General features: G+C 34.6%; 2 protein-coding genes across 2 annotated transcripts; both read right to left on the bottom strand.

Moving 5' to 3' along the window:
* Nucleotides 1-846: 846 nt before the first annotated feature.
* Nucleotides 847-1,821, bottom strand: LOC107159524 (olfactory receptor 1044-like). The gene has a single exon (XM_015506114.1). It carries the CDS (start codon nt 1,819-1,821, stop codon nt 847-849), a length of 975 nt encoding a protein of 324 aa, XP_015361600.1.
* Nucleotides 1,822-13,992: 12,171 nt separating this feature from the next.
* On the bottom strand, nt 13,993-14,946 carry LOC107159516 (olfactory receptor 8J3-like). Its single transcript, XM_015506108.1, has one exon. It carries the CDS (start codon nt 14,944-14,946, stop codon nt 13,993-13,995), a length of 954 nt encoding a protein of 317 aa, XP_015361594.1.
* Nucleotides 14,947-17,885: the final 2,939 nt, after the last annotated feature.

Below are 17,885 nucleotides of genomic sequence, written 5' to 3'. Positions count from 1 at the left end.
CAAGCAAATTTAGCAATTATAAATTCATGCAAAAATGATAAATGAACCCCCAAATATCTGAGATAAAAAACTGACAAACAAGAAAAATTAAAACAAAATTAATTGGGATTTTAACTATAATACCAATCTTAATAGGTAGAACAAAGAGAAAGAGAAAACTAGCAAGGTTCTAAAATTTTGAGCAGCACTGACAATCAACCAGGTGACAATATAACTATTGTTAAGCATATAGTGGTTCAGAACACACTTTCTCAGAATTGCCATTATAACAATTGTGGCCTGGATAAATCTTTGCATGAAGGACTATGCTGTGCTTAGTAGAATATTTTCATCACATCTGGCCTTCCCCTCTCTGTAGCAGTAACATTATTTGACCCCACACTCTCATATGAAAATCAATAACAATTGCAGGCATTGCCTAATCTCTGCTAAGGGAAAGATCATCTTCAGTGGAATGTCTGGGTCATTATTTGTATAATTTTATCAGAGAATATCATTCCATTTAATTTGGAATGTATTATTCAAATTCAATTTTGAATATAATGTTAAAGCACTCATATAATCCTAGACTAGGCATTTGGGGCGCCTTTGCTTTTGTCTATTATAGACAAGTATCTAGTTTTATACCTATTGGATGAGATAATTTTTAAAAAAACATTTTTTAGGTGAGAAATTACAATGTAAATCATTATGGTATCCTCTACATGTGAAATAAGTCAAAATTACGTACCAAAAAATACACAGAATGATTTCACTTTTTAATGAACAGATATTTATTGAATATCAGATACAACAAAGTCACCATAGCTAGTTTTATTAATGAGGAAAAATAGGATGAAGGGAAGCCTATTTTTGTTTATTGAAGTTTTTTTTTAGTTTTATGGACACACAAGCCTGTTGTCTGTTCATGATTTTTTTCAGAGCCTCTTTCACATCCTTGTTCCTGAGGCTATAGATCAAGGGGTTCAACATGGGGATGATCACTGTGTAGAAGACGGAGGCCATTTTATCTGTGTCAAGGGAATGCTTAGAGCTGGGCTGTAGGTACATGAAGATCAAGGTCCCATAGAATATGGTCACTGCCAGCATGTGGGAGCTACATGTGGAGAAGGCTTTTCGTCTCCCCTCAGCCGAGCGCATCCTCAGGATGGAAGAAATAATGAACATGTAGGAGACAAAGACTATGAGAACAGAAGAGATGAATGTGACACCAGCACAGGTCAAAACCCACAGCTGTTTGGAGTGTGTGTCTGAGCAAGCCAGTCTGAGGAGGGGCATGTCATCACAGTAGAAATGATTGACAGTGTTGGAGTGGCAGTAGCAGAGATGGAAAGTAAGGATGGTATGAAACAGTGCCATCAGGAAGCTGAAGCCGTAGGGTACAGCTATAAGCTGAATACAGGTAGCTGGGGACATTGTGATCATGTAGAGCAGAGGGTTGCAAATGGCCACATATCTGTCATAGGCCATGGAAGCTAGTAACAAGCACTCAGATACCATGAAGCTGAGGAAGCAGCCTAACTGTGCAGCACATGCACTGACGGATATAACATTTTGCTGGTACAAGAAATTCCCAAGCATTTTGGGTGTGATGACAGAAGAGTAACAGAAATCAACAAAAGCCAGGTTGCTAAGGAAGAAGTACATCGGTGTGTTGAGTCTTGAATCTGTTCTAATGACCACGATCAAACCCAGGTTGCCTACTGCAGTGAAAAGATAGATGGATAAGAACATCACAAAGAGGGGCATCTTCAGCTCCTGGCGATCCGTGAGGCCCATGAGAATGAACTCTCTCACCTGGGTGCAATTTTTCTGAGCCATGTGCCTTCAGGAATCAGGATGGAGAAAAAGAGAGAATAGTTAAGTCCGAATTGTGTATTTATAGTATGATTACCCTAAATGGTGTTTTTGTACTTTGATATCTTGTAAAGAGGTTTTTGTGTGTTTGTTTTTCTCCTAGTATTAAGGATTGCCAGCATTTGGAGATTCTGGAAATACGATTGGAAGCTGAAAGAGATATTTGTGGGAAAGAAATATTTGTTTTCCTTAAATTCATTGTTTATTCAAAGAAAAGTGCTGTGAAGTGACTTTGTTTTACTCCTCAAGTTATTTAAATGTACAGCCTGACTTGTTAAATTGCTATGGTTTCATTGAACAGATTTGAAATTTACAGCATAAACCAAAACCTCTGAAAGTTGCATCTCTCTGACAGATTTGTTATTTTGCCTGTGTGAACAAATCTGCTCATTGTCCCAATGTTGACTGAAATATGGTTTTGCATTTTTCTATTTTATATTAATTGTACTTGACACATAGGCAATCAATTTGTAATATTGTTTAATGTTACTAATTCAACTATTGAAAATAGATAACTTCTTGGAAAAGACAGCATGGTATATAATAGACTTTGTTTAATCTCACTAAACTTAATGTAAATATACTCATGCCCATTTTACAAATGACACAGAGGTGAATAAAATAGCAAGAACATCAGACAACCATTTTAAGTATAGTTGGGTTTCAAATCCATGTTTTGTAGTCTGGAGTGCATATTTTTCATCAGATTGTTCTCCACATAAATATCCTATTTATTCTAGTATTAGAAACCTAAATTATTTCTAAATATTTATTTAGAAACATTTATTTACCAACATTTCTAAAACATGAGGTAAAGGAATGATAAAAGAGAATTATTCCTCATATAAGTTTATAATATATTGTAAACTAGGACAAAACTTATATTTGTTTTCCAAGAGATGTGGAATTTTTTCTGTAAGTTAATTTATAAATTAGATTGTGTCTCTTTCCAGGTTTTCTCTTTTGTTAAGAAAACATAGGTTTGAATTACATCTTGCATATTTTTTTTGTTTTCCTACTATGTTTGAAGTTAAACATTTTTCTACATTTATTCTTAATCATTTTAGCTAATTTCCATAATTAAATTATTGGATATCCAAATAATGTGAAATATTATAATTTCCCTACTGTTTTCTTCTCTCCTTTTCATTTTCTCTGTTTCCAAAAAATAAAGAAATTTCTTAGAAAAACTCATAATTTGCTCTTCATATTGAGCAATTACCTTATAATAATAATAAATAATAATAAATTCACAAATAAAATAAAATCTGAGTGTTCCTCACAGTTCTTCAGAATATACTTACAGCCCTTGTTTACTTACAGCTGTTGTTTCATTGTCAATAACACATTTTAAGTAATTTTAGTTTTATTTTTTCTAATCAATGTTTATTGAGCAAGTAATAACTTTCTAGAAATACTAATTTAACCTTGATTTTACCCTAAACTAATTGTGCTTCTTCTTGAACTCTTAATACATATTTAATGTCTAGTTATAGCAACATGGAAATTTTAGGAAATAAGGACCTAGGAACCCTTAAGTTTCAAAACTCTAGTTGTCATGTTAAATAAAAAATGAAGTTCAATTTTAAGCAAAAATAATAAAATAAATAAAAACATTAAAAATAAAAAACTAAAAAGAGAGAAGAAGGGGACAAAATGAAAATAAAATTTTTCTTTATATTGCTGCTCAAACCAAGAAACTTCTGTAGAGCAATAACTGTCTAACTCTAACATTTTTGATCACAAGTTACACAAATAAACACTTGCTCCAAGCAGGCATAGAGCTAGTAAATATTTCCAGAAGAATACTCACTCCCTAGAATGCACAGACATATTCTTTTGTGTTACTGTAATCTGTTCTATGTCTACGTAATCAAAATTATTTTTGTTAGCATCTTAAAATTTTTATGTATGATGTACTAGTAGTGAAAAGCAAAGTTTTGAATCTGCCCTCTAATCTACAACACACCACACCTTTTTCACTGAGCGGAAACTGAATTGCATGTACATGGTGCCCAAGTGGCTTCCAGGCTGCTCTATTATCAAAAGAGTAGATATTCTGGGCTTCACATTTCCCTCAATGATGTCCGGGTGCTGCTTCCTTAGGAGGCAATTTTAATTCATGTGCTCATCATTCAATAATACATAGTGAGAACTATTAACATCCAGATAGGACATGGAGTCTGAAGAAAGAGCCAAGAAAAGCACATCAACTAGACCAGAAGGAAAAAAAAAAAAAAAAAGCTCTATCCAAACTTCCTTTATTTTTCTCATCTCGTCCTCAATTGTCTTTTTCAGTTTTAAAACACAAAACTGTGAAATTTGTGCATGAAATGCATTCGATTTGAAAAGTAGTGCTTACCTTTTCTTTCAAAGTCGAATATATTCTTTCAACCTACTCAGGTAGAATGTGCTTCTTTGTTTCCTCATAATGGGTCCATATAGAGTCAGGCTGCATGGTATTGTTAGTGTCTGTCCCAAAGGATCTTCCTCCAGAGAAAGAGAAAAACAATGTTATCAAAAATATTAGAATACCTGCTCCATTTATTAATGTGAATCCCTGATTTTAACTGCTAAAAACTCTGCATTTAGTGTGTCATTTAAAAATATTTTTGTTGTGTTAAATTATTAGTGTCATTCTTCAAATTTGGCTTTGAAAGGAACATAGAAATTATCTTTTACAAAATCTTGAAAATAGCTTTCTATGAAAAATGTGTACACTTTCTTAAAGGACCCATCCTCAACACTGTCTGAACAAAACATTTGGTAAATCTCTGGGCATGTGCTTAGCTTTTTGTAGCTCTGAACTCATGAGTTAGTCCCATACTACAATATGTATTTCCTCACTCTTACATCTCATCATAAAGCTTATAAAACAGTGGGTCTTGTAATAAAAAATATAATAAAACCAGTGGACACAGGTTGACTCTCCTGGTAAACAACCATAGTGAATTAAAGATTTTTTTCTAGTAGTTAAACTGGATTGATATATTTGTACTTAACATTTTAAGTATTAACTTTGAGTGGATGTTTACCAAAGCACACCATATAACCCCATTAATGTTTACTTTTAAGTGGATATATGCATTCAATATTAATTAGGTTTTGTAAATTTCAGAGAAATAAAAAGATTCTGAGAAACTATGGGTCTCCTTGCTTATGGAAGTATCTGCTATAGCTGCTAATTCTTAAGATAGAGCCATTTACCAATAATCCTATAATAAAAAAGAGGAAAATATCTAGCATCAACCATAGAATTTGTTGCAGTTTTAGTTTAACTGGTAAAACAAAATTTCTCTGGGATGTTTCATATTTCTTCTCCATACATTGAAATTTTTTAGACCTTTATTTTATTTATTTATCTTTATGTATTGCTGAGGATTGAACCTAGGGCATCACACATGCTAAGCAAGCACTCTAGTAGCCAGCCCACACATTCAATGTTTAGAAGAAAAGTCTGTGATTAACTTTCTAATTAGTAGAGAATAATTATTAATTATGAGTATTTATGCCCAATGTCTTCTGTTCTCATCTATAGTTTCCAAAAAGATACCCTAGTGAAAGGAAGGACCAAGTGGGTTTTATCAATTCCCTGTTTGCCTGTTTGGAAGAGGGATCAGCATTGCTGCCCCTTGTGTTGGTTCCCAGTAGAATTACTTATAATGGCACACAGTGGCTGTAAGGAACTGACTGAATTGTAATGCCCTGCCCAGGCTCACTCAGCTGCTTTGTAGTGAGTCAAGACTAGAATGACAGTACTTTTTTCGTTGTTTAAAATAACTGTTTGCCACTTCAGAATCACTCCTTGTACTCTCTGCCAGGACCTCCACACTCTGGCCACACTGCTGTACTGGAAGAACCTGAACCAGTGTTACCCTATTCTACTCTCAGGGTTTGTGAACCTGCTACTCCCTCTGCAAGGAGCACTTGTTCTCCACACAGACCCAAGCCCAGCTCAGAGCATTTTTGAAAGAGAGTAATATGTAAATATAGCCTCTGGCCATTTTCTTGAATTTAATACTCTGCAATTTTGTCATTCATGGAAAAAATAATTGTATCAAAAACCAGCATTCCCTCAAGGGCTTGGTATTTAATGGAGCTATGAAAAATGTCATTCCTAGAAATTAGAAGTCTATCCATGTGTAGATGAATCTGATGATTGATTTTTAATTGTGCTATCAGAGATAGCACAATTGTTATTGTTATGATTGTATTTAGAGCAAAACATCAATAATCACTCCTTCAGTATATCACATATACCGCAGTATGTTACTTGCTTTTCAAAAAGTAACAAATTTCATTTCCTATGAAATCTCTACTGTTTTAGTTTCCAGTTCTTTGCTTTTCCAGATAAAGAAACAGTAAAACACCAATCTATTTTTCATTGAAATGGTAAAATCATAGACATCTTGGAATAGCATCGTGTGGTGTTTCAGTGACTGCAGTACAAATTCAACTCCTGTGATGAGGAATCGAACAAAAAAATCATTCAGGAGAAACACTTATTCTTACATCTGTGGCATGGTATGGCAGAACTGGAAGATGGTGCTACTAATGTCCTGAATCCAGGACCCTGCAGGACCACATAGTTCCCCTGGAATCTCTTCAGGGAAGTCAAGGGGACTCTCCTCTGAAGGAGAACCTTAGTAGTCTCCATACTTCTTTTCCACTGTGGCTAGTATAGATTGAGTTTCTGAACATTATCTATTTGTTTGTTTTAATCCTTATTTTAAATCTCTAAAGAGTTTGAAATAAAGTGTATCTTTTATCCCACAATTTCTGTGAAGGCTCCCCTGGGACACTATTATTTATCTCACATTCCCTTCTGAGATGTCAGGGAGGATTATTATGTGAGAGTTTTATGGAAGTGTCTATTTAAACAAGGTAATTATGTTAAATCACTTAGTTATATCTCTGTAATTAAAGAAAATTATAATACCACTAATAAATGTGCAATTCCTAGAACCACAAGTTTGTCAGTGAAATAAACATCATGTTAATTAATTAATTAATTAATTAATTGTTTTTTACTTCTTTTTTTTTTAATTTTTTATTGTTGGTTGTTCAAAACATTATCTAGTTCTTGATATATCATGTTAATTTAATAAATCATATATTATAGATCAGGCCTACAAAATGACTATCAGTACTTTTCCCCAAGGAAAATTATTACAGATAAAATATATCTTCCTAAAATTGTAAGAAATACAATTGTATATTAAAGAAATATGAGATTTCTAGGCCTAAAATTTTGCCAGCTAAAATTAAAATTTCTTTTTAATGTCAAGATTCTCAATTTGCTGGCAAAGCTTTGTTAAATTACAGATTTTGAGTGATTCTTCAGATAATAAGTGGCCATAAATTTAATATATACATATATACCTGAATTTTTTCTTGGGGATTCAGTCATAATCAAGGAGCAGTTTTAGTGAGAAAGATTTTATTAGCCATGCAGAATTTCCCTAGATAATTAAACCTAGAAAATTACTAAACTGGGTGGGACTATAGAAGGCCTTGTTACCCTCTTTCAAGATGGTACATTGAGATAGATTTTAGTTCTTTTTTTTTTTTTTTTATACCAGGTATTGAATTCAGGGATGAGTAACCACACTGAACCACATCTTCAGTGGCTGGATCTCACTAAGTTGCTGAGGCTGGCTTTGAAATCAGGATCCTCTGGTCTTAGCCTCCTGAGCCACTGAGATTACAGGCAGCACCACTATACCAGGCTGAATTTTCATTATTTTGATGTGAGCAATGGCTGCCATAGTATTTTATATCAATTTGACCACGTAATTTGACTTCATATTAACATAACACATTATTAATCAGTCTTGTTTCAAAATAAAAAGGTTTCAGATTTTTGTTATAGATAAGAGAAGAAGGATTTCTACTGTCAAAAAAAGAAATTAAAAGTAATCTGTGGGGAACTCTATGAACCCTGGGAAGGTGAATTAGTCAGTGCTACCACTATTTACACAAGTTCATCTACATAGGAAGTTCTCTGGGTAGGTAGATAGGAAAACAGAGGCAAATACAGACTTGTGTATTCATATTAATTATCACAGATAAATATAATTCCTGTCTGAATTGGAAGAAGTGGCTAAAAGCAATGGCATCCCAGTGGCAGCCAGCACACCCAGTTCCAGATCTCGGTGAACAAACATTATTAAGTCCATGGTCTTCTCAGAAATCAAGCCAAGGCTTCATATTAACATAACACATTATTAATCAGTCTTGTTTCAGAATAAAATGGTTCCAGGTTTTTGTAGGAAAGAAAATACTAGACTTACTACATGAGCTGATTTGTCGTTGAGATTTACTTTTCAAAGTAAAACTCCGTTTAATTACAGAGAAGAGGAAGGTGTGGCCCCACAGTGGCTCTCTGCAGCCTGAGGGACAGCTGTGATGACTGCTAGGATTTTTGTGCCTTTTTTTAAAAAAAAAACAAATCCCCTCCCTTATTCTGATTTCTTTTGTTTTCACCCAATATTCATTTATGTTAGAATATCCCATCCAGAATAGACTGGTGAATCTAGTTATTACAGTTCCTTAAACTCTTCTTGGTTGTCAGACTTTCTTAGGCTTTTCTTATTTTCTATGATTTTGACAATGTTGAGAAGCATACTGATCAAGTATCTTATAAAATGCCACTAAATTAGATTTCTTTGATGTTTTCATCATGGTTAGACTAGGGTCATGAATCTTGGGAGAAAAAAAATCATAGAAATCAATAGACATTCTAATTGCATCCTGATAAAATCTGATCACTATCTGCCAACACTGTAGTTACTAACTGTACTTAATATTAATGTGACTCATTGCAGCTAGTGTTAACTTTGATCACCTGGCCAAGGTATGTTAGGGGACAGACAGATGAGGACAGTGGGGACACGAGGTTAAGAGAATACTGCTATAAAATGGGCCCATTGTGTTGATTCCCACATGCATTCCATTCTAAAAGTAATTTACCTGCAGCCCTGCTTGGCTGAAGTAGACAGGATATGTCACATTCCTCATCAAACTACCTGTTATGTGCAATAGAAATGCAGGCCTGAGATAATGTCAAGGGGAAGAACCCAGAGACTTTGGTGACCAGATCCTGAAACTCAAGGAGATGAGGAATAAATCCTACTAACAATAACAATTATAAGAATGTATGGTTAGGAATCCAGATAAAACTAGTTGGCATGGGCCAAGGTGACCTAGGGTTGCCATGGCACTGTGTACTTGAAAGTCTGACATCATCTTTCTATCAGTCAAAAGTCTAGAGGAGGACCTGGGCAGGATTCTCTGGAAAGTTCTCTGAGACCCCTGGTAAAACTGTAGTGCAAGAGAGGCATATTGTCCCTCGATTTACTGAGAGGTCCTATGCTCTCCCTTGAGAGTGTCCCCTTTCCCTTTTCCTATCCTTTCAATAAACTCATACCTATTACTCTGATCTACATATCTGAAATCTTTCTGACTTATTTGCAAGAATTGGGGTTTGAAAGGTGGGTCTTCAGGGTGCCTCAACTTCTTGGACGTCCCCAGCTCTGTAATAGTAATGTTTGTCAGATTTCACCACTCCAAAGAACTCTCTGCTCCTTTCCCTACTGCACTTTTTGGAAAAAGTCAGTATGTGCTACTCACATCTAAGGAGTAGGAGGGGGTTATTGTTCATCTCCTTGAAGGCAGAGGATCTACATAAATTCCTACATTTTTTTCTGCATAGGACATTTGCCTGTTTCCCTATTTTGTTTTTATAATTATGCTACCACTTCCTTCTATCTGTATGGTAGATTTTATTTTATTTATTTAATTCCTGACTTTCTGATAATGTAACATTCTCTGGGAATCATCATGTAAACTTCTCTCCCTCTCCTGGTTATGTTTCAAAGAATGTCTGGTTCTTTTTACAGAAAAAAAAATGTTATTAGAAAACATCATCTGTGTTCCTGGTGTGTTTGCTGCTATTGGGGTGAATACCAGATTCTAGAATATGTGTCAGCTAATAGAGCTATGTGTGCTTGTTTGTATAAACATATCTACAACAATTTCAATGTGTAACCTGGGAGCATCTACATTGGGTAAACATGGTGGACAGGAATCATATCAGGGTGTCCCCATCCTAGCAGGTGTCACCTGAGTTCCTTACAGTTTCCTGGCAAAGTTGCCAAATAATGCTGTGCCATAACCAGAGCAACCAAACTAGCAGGTCCCCATGAGGGGAAATGAGAGATTGGAAAAAAAATAAGACTCATGTACTCAGATTGTGAAACTAACAGCCGGGATGGGTGGAACACTGCTCTCTGATGGAGAAGTAGGTCTAAAGAATTACACCAGCAATCCTTATTATGTATTTCTCATTAATAGATAATTTGTAAGCATTACTCTTTATATTTATGAAAGTTACAGAGTTAGCAACATCATGTAGTTTATTCCTCAGTTATATTGTACAGTTGCAATGTGAAATGCTAAGAGCATTGTGTAGCTCTCATGAAAGTCCATTGTTTAAAGTTAGGGTTATGCAGGCAGATTCAGGAGCAGCAGAGCTGGCAAAACATTGTGGTTGTCTTAGCAAGAGAATTCCTTCATTCTCAGGAGTCGTGTGCCTGAGAGCAAAGTTGAGGCTGATACGACTCTAGCACAGTGTCTCCCTAGGAAGGGCATTACCATAGCAACCGGGCATTCTGCACCTTTGCACAGAAACTTTCCCAGGGATCAAGCAAGCCACAGCCACGAAGTCATCAGGACCCAAATCTCAGAAACTGGTCTCCCAATCACTGTCACTACTCATCACAATGCTGGACTCAGTTATTTTGACTTGTGATAGCAGAAACAGAAGCAAGTCAGCCAAGAGAACATACAGGCAAGGTTTTTTTTGTTTGTTTGTTTTTTGTTTGTTTGTTTGTTTTTAAATTAGGGCTTCTCTTAAGAGAAGGGAGATACAGCACTGTGACCAGAGCGTCTGGCTGGCTCCCCAAAAAGAGGGAGAGAAATTTTATTGGTGTGAAAGGGCTGTTTGCAAGAGGTGCTAAGTTTTAGGAATGTTAATTGAATTCAGGTACATTTCCAAGGTCTGTGTTCTTTTCCTGTGAGGATCCTTTAACTGGAGGAAGACATGGTCAGTTGGCTATCCTGGAACTAAAGGTTATTTTTACATATTGCTGCCTCATTCTGCATAAACATCCCTGTCTTGTGATAAGAATGAGTCCCTATAGTGGTTAAGAGAGCACATGGGTAGAAATGGAAGAGAGCACAGATTAGGGCAACTAACAGGTTATGATTCTAGCAATTTTCACTGTAGCTTTTAATAGCTGTCAGACCATGAGTTAAGGCCCAGAAGTATATTGGCCCTATGTCTCAGTATCCATTTTGTCTCCAACACCAATCCATTACAAACCAGAACATTCTAGATTCCTCTCCCTGAAAATCTAATCTCCTTTTCTAATACTGTGAAATGTGCCTGCCAACCATATACTTAATTGATCACTTCTAGTTTATCCATATATAATGGTGTTAGAATTTTTAAACTCCATTCTTATGAGAAACAACTTTATTGCCAAAGTGCTTCTTGATTTTCACATCACATCTCTAATCTTTCCTGTGTTTAATAAGTCAGCACATTTCTTCCTACCCACTTTCGAAAAATCATTCCACATATTTTTAATACAGTGGGATGTTTTTGTCACATTCTGTCCTCTTTTCCAGTGTCCTTTGACCTCTTAAATTGTTTATTTCTAAATCAGCATTCATTAAGTTTTTCTCTTTGTCCTGTAAAGCTCTGGAAATATTAGAAAAAGACATAGTGTCATGTACCCACCATTACAGTGCTGGGATGAATTGTTTCAGTATAGGAAAACACCCCCATATGCTTCTCTTACTAAACTCTTCCTTCCCACACAAGCCTCTGCAAACCAGTGATCAGTTGACCATTTCTAGAGTTTTCCTTTCAAGTAATGTCTTAGGAATGGAATGATGTAGTCTTTCAGGCCCACTTCCTGCACCTAATAATAAACAATGAATGTTTTCTATTTCTTCTTATTATTTAATAGTTTACTGACTTTTCTTGATGAATAGTGATTCCTTCTATGGATGCATAACATTTGTTAAATTACCTGATGAAAGACATTGGTTGCTTTCAAAGTTTATCAATTACTAATACATTTGGTATGTATGTCCACACTTGGATTTTTGTTGGATAAATTAAAATACCTAAGGGTAAGATAGACCATGAAAACCTGCAACTTTTCTTTTAGATGTGGATTGAATTGCTTTGAGTATAACATTTAAAAACTCATTTATAGAGGTGTTTGTAAAACAAAAGTTACTTCAGGGCTATTTTTGGAAAGATGGGTATTATAGTGTGAGATAACAGCACTAGTTGGGGTAATCAATAGATTGGGAAAACACTGATAAATGTAATGGAGATTCATAACAGATTTGTTGACCAGCTACTATAAGCAAAGAGTGTAAGCTTTTATAATTGCAAGATGTCCAAGCAAAATATCTTAGTACTGAGCCTACAGACAAACCCACAAACTAAAATAAGAGCAACAAATCTGATACAGTGGGAGGAACAGAATTCAGAATTCCACATAATATTAGATAAAGTGTTTCTCTGAAAACTGTAAATATTCAAGGAAAGAAAATTGTGATCCACAAAAAAGAAATAAATCAATGGAAATAGAATGTGAGAATCCCAGAGGTAGACTTGAACATACAAACTTCAAATAACTAAGGCAACAATAAAGTTATACCAATCACAATCTTTGAATGTCTCTCAGTCCAAATTTTTTGTTATATAACAATTCCTTCCTTATATCAAAATCATCATGACTGAATATTTAATGTGTATATTAGCATTCTTCAATACTGAAGCCCACTCATAAGTGAACATGTGCACAGAAAGTTAATATAGAATTATTAATTCCTAAGAGTATGTGTAAGAATACCCCATCAAGCTTATTAAAATAAGGATGTGTAGCCTTTATCTTATAATTTTGATCTGAGCCAAGTGCCTATAATCCCAGCAGCTCAAGAGGCAGGAGGATCACGAGTTCAAAGCCAGCCTCAGCAAAATTGAGGTGCTAAGAAACTCAGTAAGACTCTGTCTTTAAATAAAATACAAAAATACAAAACACAAAAATAAGGTAGTGTTTATGGTTCAGTGTTTGAGTGCCCTTGAATTCAATCCCTGGTACCTTGCCCCCCCGCCCCCACCAAATAAATAAATAAATAAATTGGATTTGATAATTCAGAAAGAGAGCTAGTTAGGCCACCCCCATGCATTTAAACTTGCAAAGTAAATTCTGGTGTAAACTAACTGACCAAGAACAATCAGAAAACAAGACAACATTTTTATAAAACCCAATGAATTATTTCCTCTAATGTTGTAACTGACTTTCATGAAGATAGACAATTAAATGTCTAAGACTATTACAAAACAGTAAATTTATTTTTCACACAAAATACTGTTAGAAACTTACACTAAATATCACATTTAGTATAAGGAGAAAGAATAATATTTACAGAATTGACTATCTTGCAAATCAAATCCAGCATATTAATAGTACTATACTATGCCTTAATTTAAAAATTATAATTTCAATCTTAAAATGCTTATCATTCACAATATAAAATCAATGACGATATTTATCTGTTGATAATATTAATACAGAGATAGTTTTCTTTTAAATAAGATGACTGAGTCAGAATGGGTAACTTATCTGTAACATGAATTTATTCATCCATAATTAATAGATTTTCAAAATATAAAAATCTACTATACTAGATGATACCTGGAGAAAAACCCAAAGGAAAGTTGAATAATAAAAAAAAGACATCAGCTTTAATTTCTGGTACACTATCTTTTTTCTCCATTCAAGTTTATTCAATTATTTAACTGATAGCTTTGTTTACTGCTGAAAACATTGCTTCAAAATTAGCTACCTGTCTCCTCCAGGGCAAAGTTGATAAAGGTTGCATTGACTTTAAAACCCCAAATAAGTTCAGTTTTCTTTCTCTTTTTTTAATTTCCCAAGAATCCAAGAATGCTATGGAGATTGCAAATTAGTCATAAAACAATAATTTTTAAAAAATTTAATCTTGTATAGCACACAATCTTAGCCATCTCTTCATTTACCTGTAGATTTAAAAATACATAGCTTTAAGGGAACCACAGGGATTCCTCATGAATCTCCTTAAGGCAGCCTTCACATCCTTGTTCCTCAAGCTGTAGATCATGGGGTTCAGCATGGGGATCACCAGGGTGTAAAACACAGACGCCATTTTATCAGTATCCAGGAAATGGCTGGTTCGAGGCTGCAAATACATGAACAGCAGAGTCCCATAGAAAACTGTGACTGCCATCATATGGGAAGCACAGGTGGAAAAGGCTTTTTTCCTTCCCTCTGATGAATGCATCCTTAGAATAGACAAAACAATGTTGAAATAAGAAATTAGAACTACAGTCATAGAGAACAAGATATTTGTGGCTGCTGAGATAAAGACTACAGTTTCTGGAATGTAAGTATCAGAACAGGACAGGGCTAAGAGAGGGACATTGTCACAGTAAAAATGGTTGATGACATTGGAAGCACAATAAGACACAGAGAATACACAAGATGAAACCACGATAGCTGTGGAAAAGCTATACAGGTAGGTGAGTGAAACCAGCAGATTGCAAATCCGCCGAGATACCACCACCATGTAGAGTAGGGGATTGCAAATGGCCACATAGCGGTCATAGGCCATAACAGCTAGTACGAAAACCTCAGCTACGATGAAAACAAGGAATGCTCCCAGTTGGGTGGCACATTCATAGTATGAAGTGGTTTTCTTACTTACTAAGAAGTTGACCAGCATTTTAGGGGCAATGACAGTAGAGTTGCTAAAATTTATAATAGCCAGATGTCGGAGGAAAAAATACATGGGGGTTTGAAGTCGAGAGTCAACACTGATGAGGGTGATGATGCCCAGGTTCCCCATGACTGTCAGCCCATAGATGAGCAGGAATACCAGGAAGAGAGGAATTTGCAGCTCTGGAAGATCTGAGACTCCTATGAAAACAAACTCAGAGACCTGGGTGACATTTCCAGGAGCCATGAGTCTGGTGGAAACTCGTCTGTTTGTAGAAGTAAAGAAGAAGTCATTATGCATTTAAGGAATTATTCTATAGGACTGTTGATATATGGCAAGGCCAATTCCTTGTGTTAAATTTCCTTAAATTATGCACTAATCTTGCTTAGTCATTAAACTCAAAATTCCATAACTATGGAGTAAAATTTTCAATCATTTGTAGAGAAAAAGTATGGCAAAGTATGAGGTGGTCCAGCATTATAGAACCATTTTGAGTGTTTACTTCCTCACAATGTAATGGAATTATCAGTGTCTTTCACTTGCAAAAGTTGAAAGCCATGGTTCCTAACTTATTTTTTTTTGCATGATCATCATAGAGCCTTTAGGAATTGTAAGGACCAAATAAACCAATGTTCGTTCGCAATTTCTTGATCTGAGATGTTTGTGTGTGTGTGTGTGTGTGCGTGCGCGCATGTGTGTGTGTGTGTGTGTGTGTCTAGAATTGATGACTCTTGGCCCAATCCTTCCCTATTTTCTGTATTCCATTTTTCTGTTATTTGTTTTAGCTGCACTTAACATGCATATTCAACCATTTAATTCTATTTACTCTTTACACATTCTATTTTATTAACTTAGGAAAAAAATATTTGGAGTTACCACCTAAGAACTCTTTTGTAGATTACTGGTTTCCATTTTCAACTTTTAAAAAGTTGTAATGGTGAAAAATTGTCGCATTATTGTAACTTGGTGATATGATGATTTACTGGGTACTTCTTCCTACCATTCCCTTCATTATTTTTCTTTGTTTTCTCATTTCAAAAGCTTGTACAATTCTTTCCATCATGTTTCACTTTATTATCATTTTTATTTATGAAATGTTGCAATATTGTTTTTATAGTAAAAAATATATTTGTTCTTAACTTTAGTTATTTACTTTAATTAGTCTCTTTTTGCATAATTTGACAATTTTATTTATTGTGATTACAATAAACATTCTTATTTTTTGTATTTGATATTAGAGAGAATAAGATGCTATTTTAATATTGTTAAATTTTTTTCCAAATTGTTTAAGGATGATCAACTGCTCTTATGTAGGCTAATTAGATTCTCTATCTAGTCATAATTAATAATTTATTCATGCAAACCTATAAGTCTGTCATGTATTCTTACCTAAAAACTTGAAGTTAAGTTCTTGAGAGTCAAGCCTATATTATGTAAGTGTCTAAGCACTAAAAGCCTAGAGCTGTTGACATTTTCTCTCCATCTAAAAAGCATAGAACAAAAAAGAAAAAAAAGACAAAATTATTAGGCATTAAAAAAATGAAGTGATAAGACAAAAATAATTAGAAAAATATTACCTAAGGACATCCTAGACTTGTTGAGTATCTAAGTTTGTTTTCAACACCAACTATTCCTCTTTCACTAGGTGTCTTTGAGTCATGTTCTTACTTATTTATTAACCAAATATTGTCTGAATTTCTACTCTGTACCAGACAATGTTCAAGACTCAGATAAATTACTTGCTCTTCACCTCCTGGTCCTGCTAAAATATTACAGGGAAGTGAAGAAAAATTGTTAAAGAAAAATAAAAACAAGGTAACTCTACAGTGTATTAAGTGTAATGAGTCAATTAAATAAGAGCACAAAGATACATTAAGATGAGTCAGGGAGGTCCTGGGGATGTGGCTTAGAGGTAGGGTGCTTGCCTAGTATGCAGGAGGCCCTGAGTCTTATCTCCAGCCCAGAAAAAACAAACAAACAAACAAATAAACAAAAACAAACAAACAGACAAAAAACAATGAAAAACCTTAGACTACATTATCAGAAAAAATCATTCATCATTCAGGGGAGGCCTTTTCAGACTGGAAATTGAAATCCAAAGACCTAGAGAATCACAAGCAATTAACTATTCTATAAAGCAGTCATGTTCAGCAAGAACATTTCAGGATTCTATGCCACAGTGAATGTGTGGAATTCTGCTTTGGCATAGAAAATAACTTATTTTATTTTTTGAGAGGGGAGAAGATGGAAAACTTAATGGAAGAGAGTATGACTGTATTTTAATACAGAAGTGGGTTGTTAATACAATCAGAACTTAGAACTCACAGTACTTATTCAGATTTTAAGGGCACTGCAAACCATACGAAAATTTTAAGATAGGTAACTAATATGACCAGCTTTAAATTTAAACAAACTGATTTTTGCTGTTATGAAAACATGAATAGTAATGATTCTAAAAGGCAAGAGGTAGAGCAGAAGTGGAATAAAAAAAAAACAGTTAATGGACAGTTATGTGGTTTTCGAGATAATGTTGGTTGAGTCCAGGAGAGAAGAGGGCTACAAAAGACCGATTTAGTAAATTGGAACACGAGCATAAACAAGGTACTCTCAACATAAATCTTACAAGGAATATATGGTTGATAAATGAAAAAAAATGAGAGGAAGGTAGATCTGGAAGACTTCTGTGAGGTGATTTTGGAAATTTGGATGATGTTAATGATATTTTGAATATAAAAGAATGGAGTAATCAAAGTGATATTTCAATATAGTATACTTTAGTTGCTCATGAAGTATTCAAAATCGCTGGACATATTATATTTATGACTTGAGCATATTAGTGCAGTTAGTTTCACAGGCTTTGCATTGATTTCAGTCTAAATCAGAATGTATTTTTTCTATTACAAGGTTTTCATTGAACTAGTAACCAATAATTTCAACATTTTCCTCATTTAATCTTTATCTTTTCCAACTAATGACCAATCCTCGGAGAAATTGTAGATCAAGGGGAAAAAATCAGAGAAAGTGAATTCATTTTTTAAACAGTTTAAAATTTAGGTCTAATGAATTAAGGGCAAAACAAGAAATGTATATTTTCTTCCAGAATTTTATTTCCCCTTTGAAAATATCTTAGAAAATTTGTCCTAGAGACCAGGAATCTATGCTACTGGACGGTACCAAGAGGGCAA

Source organism: Marmota marmota, unplaced genomic scaffold (assembly GCF_001458135.2).
Source record: "Marmota marmota marmota unplaced genomic scaffold, marMar, whole genome shotgun sequence".
Lineage (NCBI taxonomy): Eukaryota > Metazoa > Chordata > Mammalia > Rodentia > Sciuridae > Marmota > Marmota marmota.
Note: the sequence above shows the minus strand (reverse complement) of the source record. Positions and strands in the feature narration are given on the sequence as shown.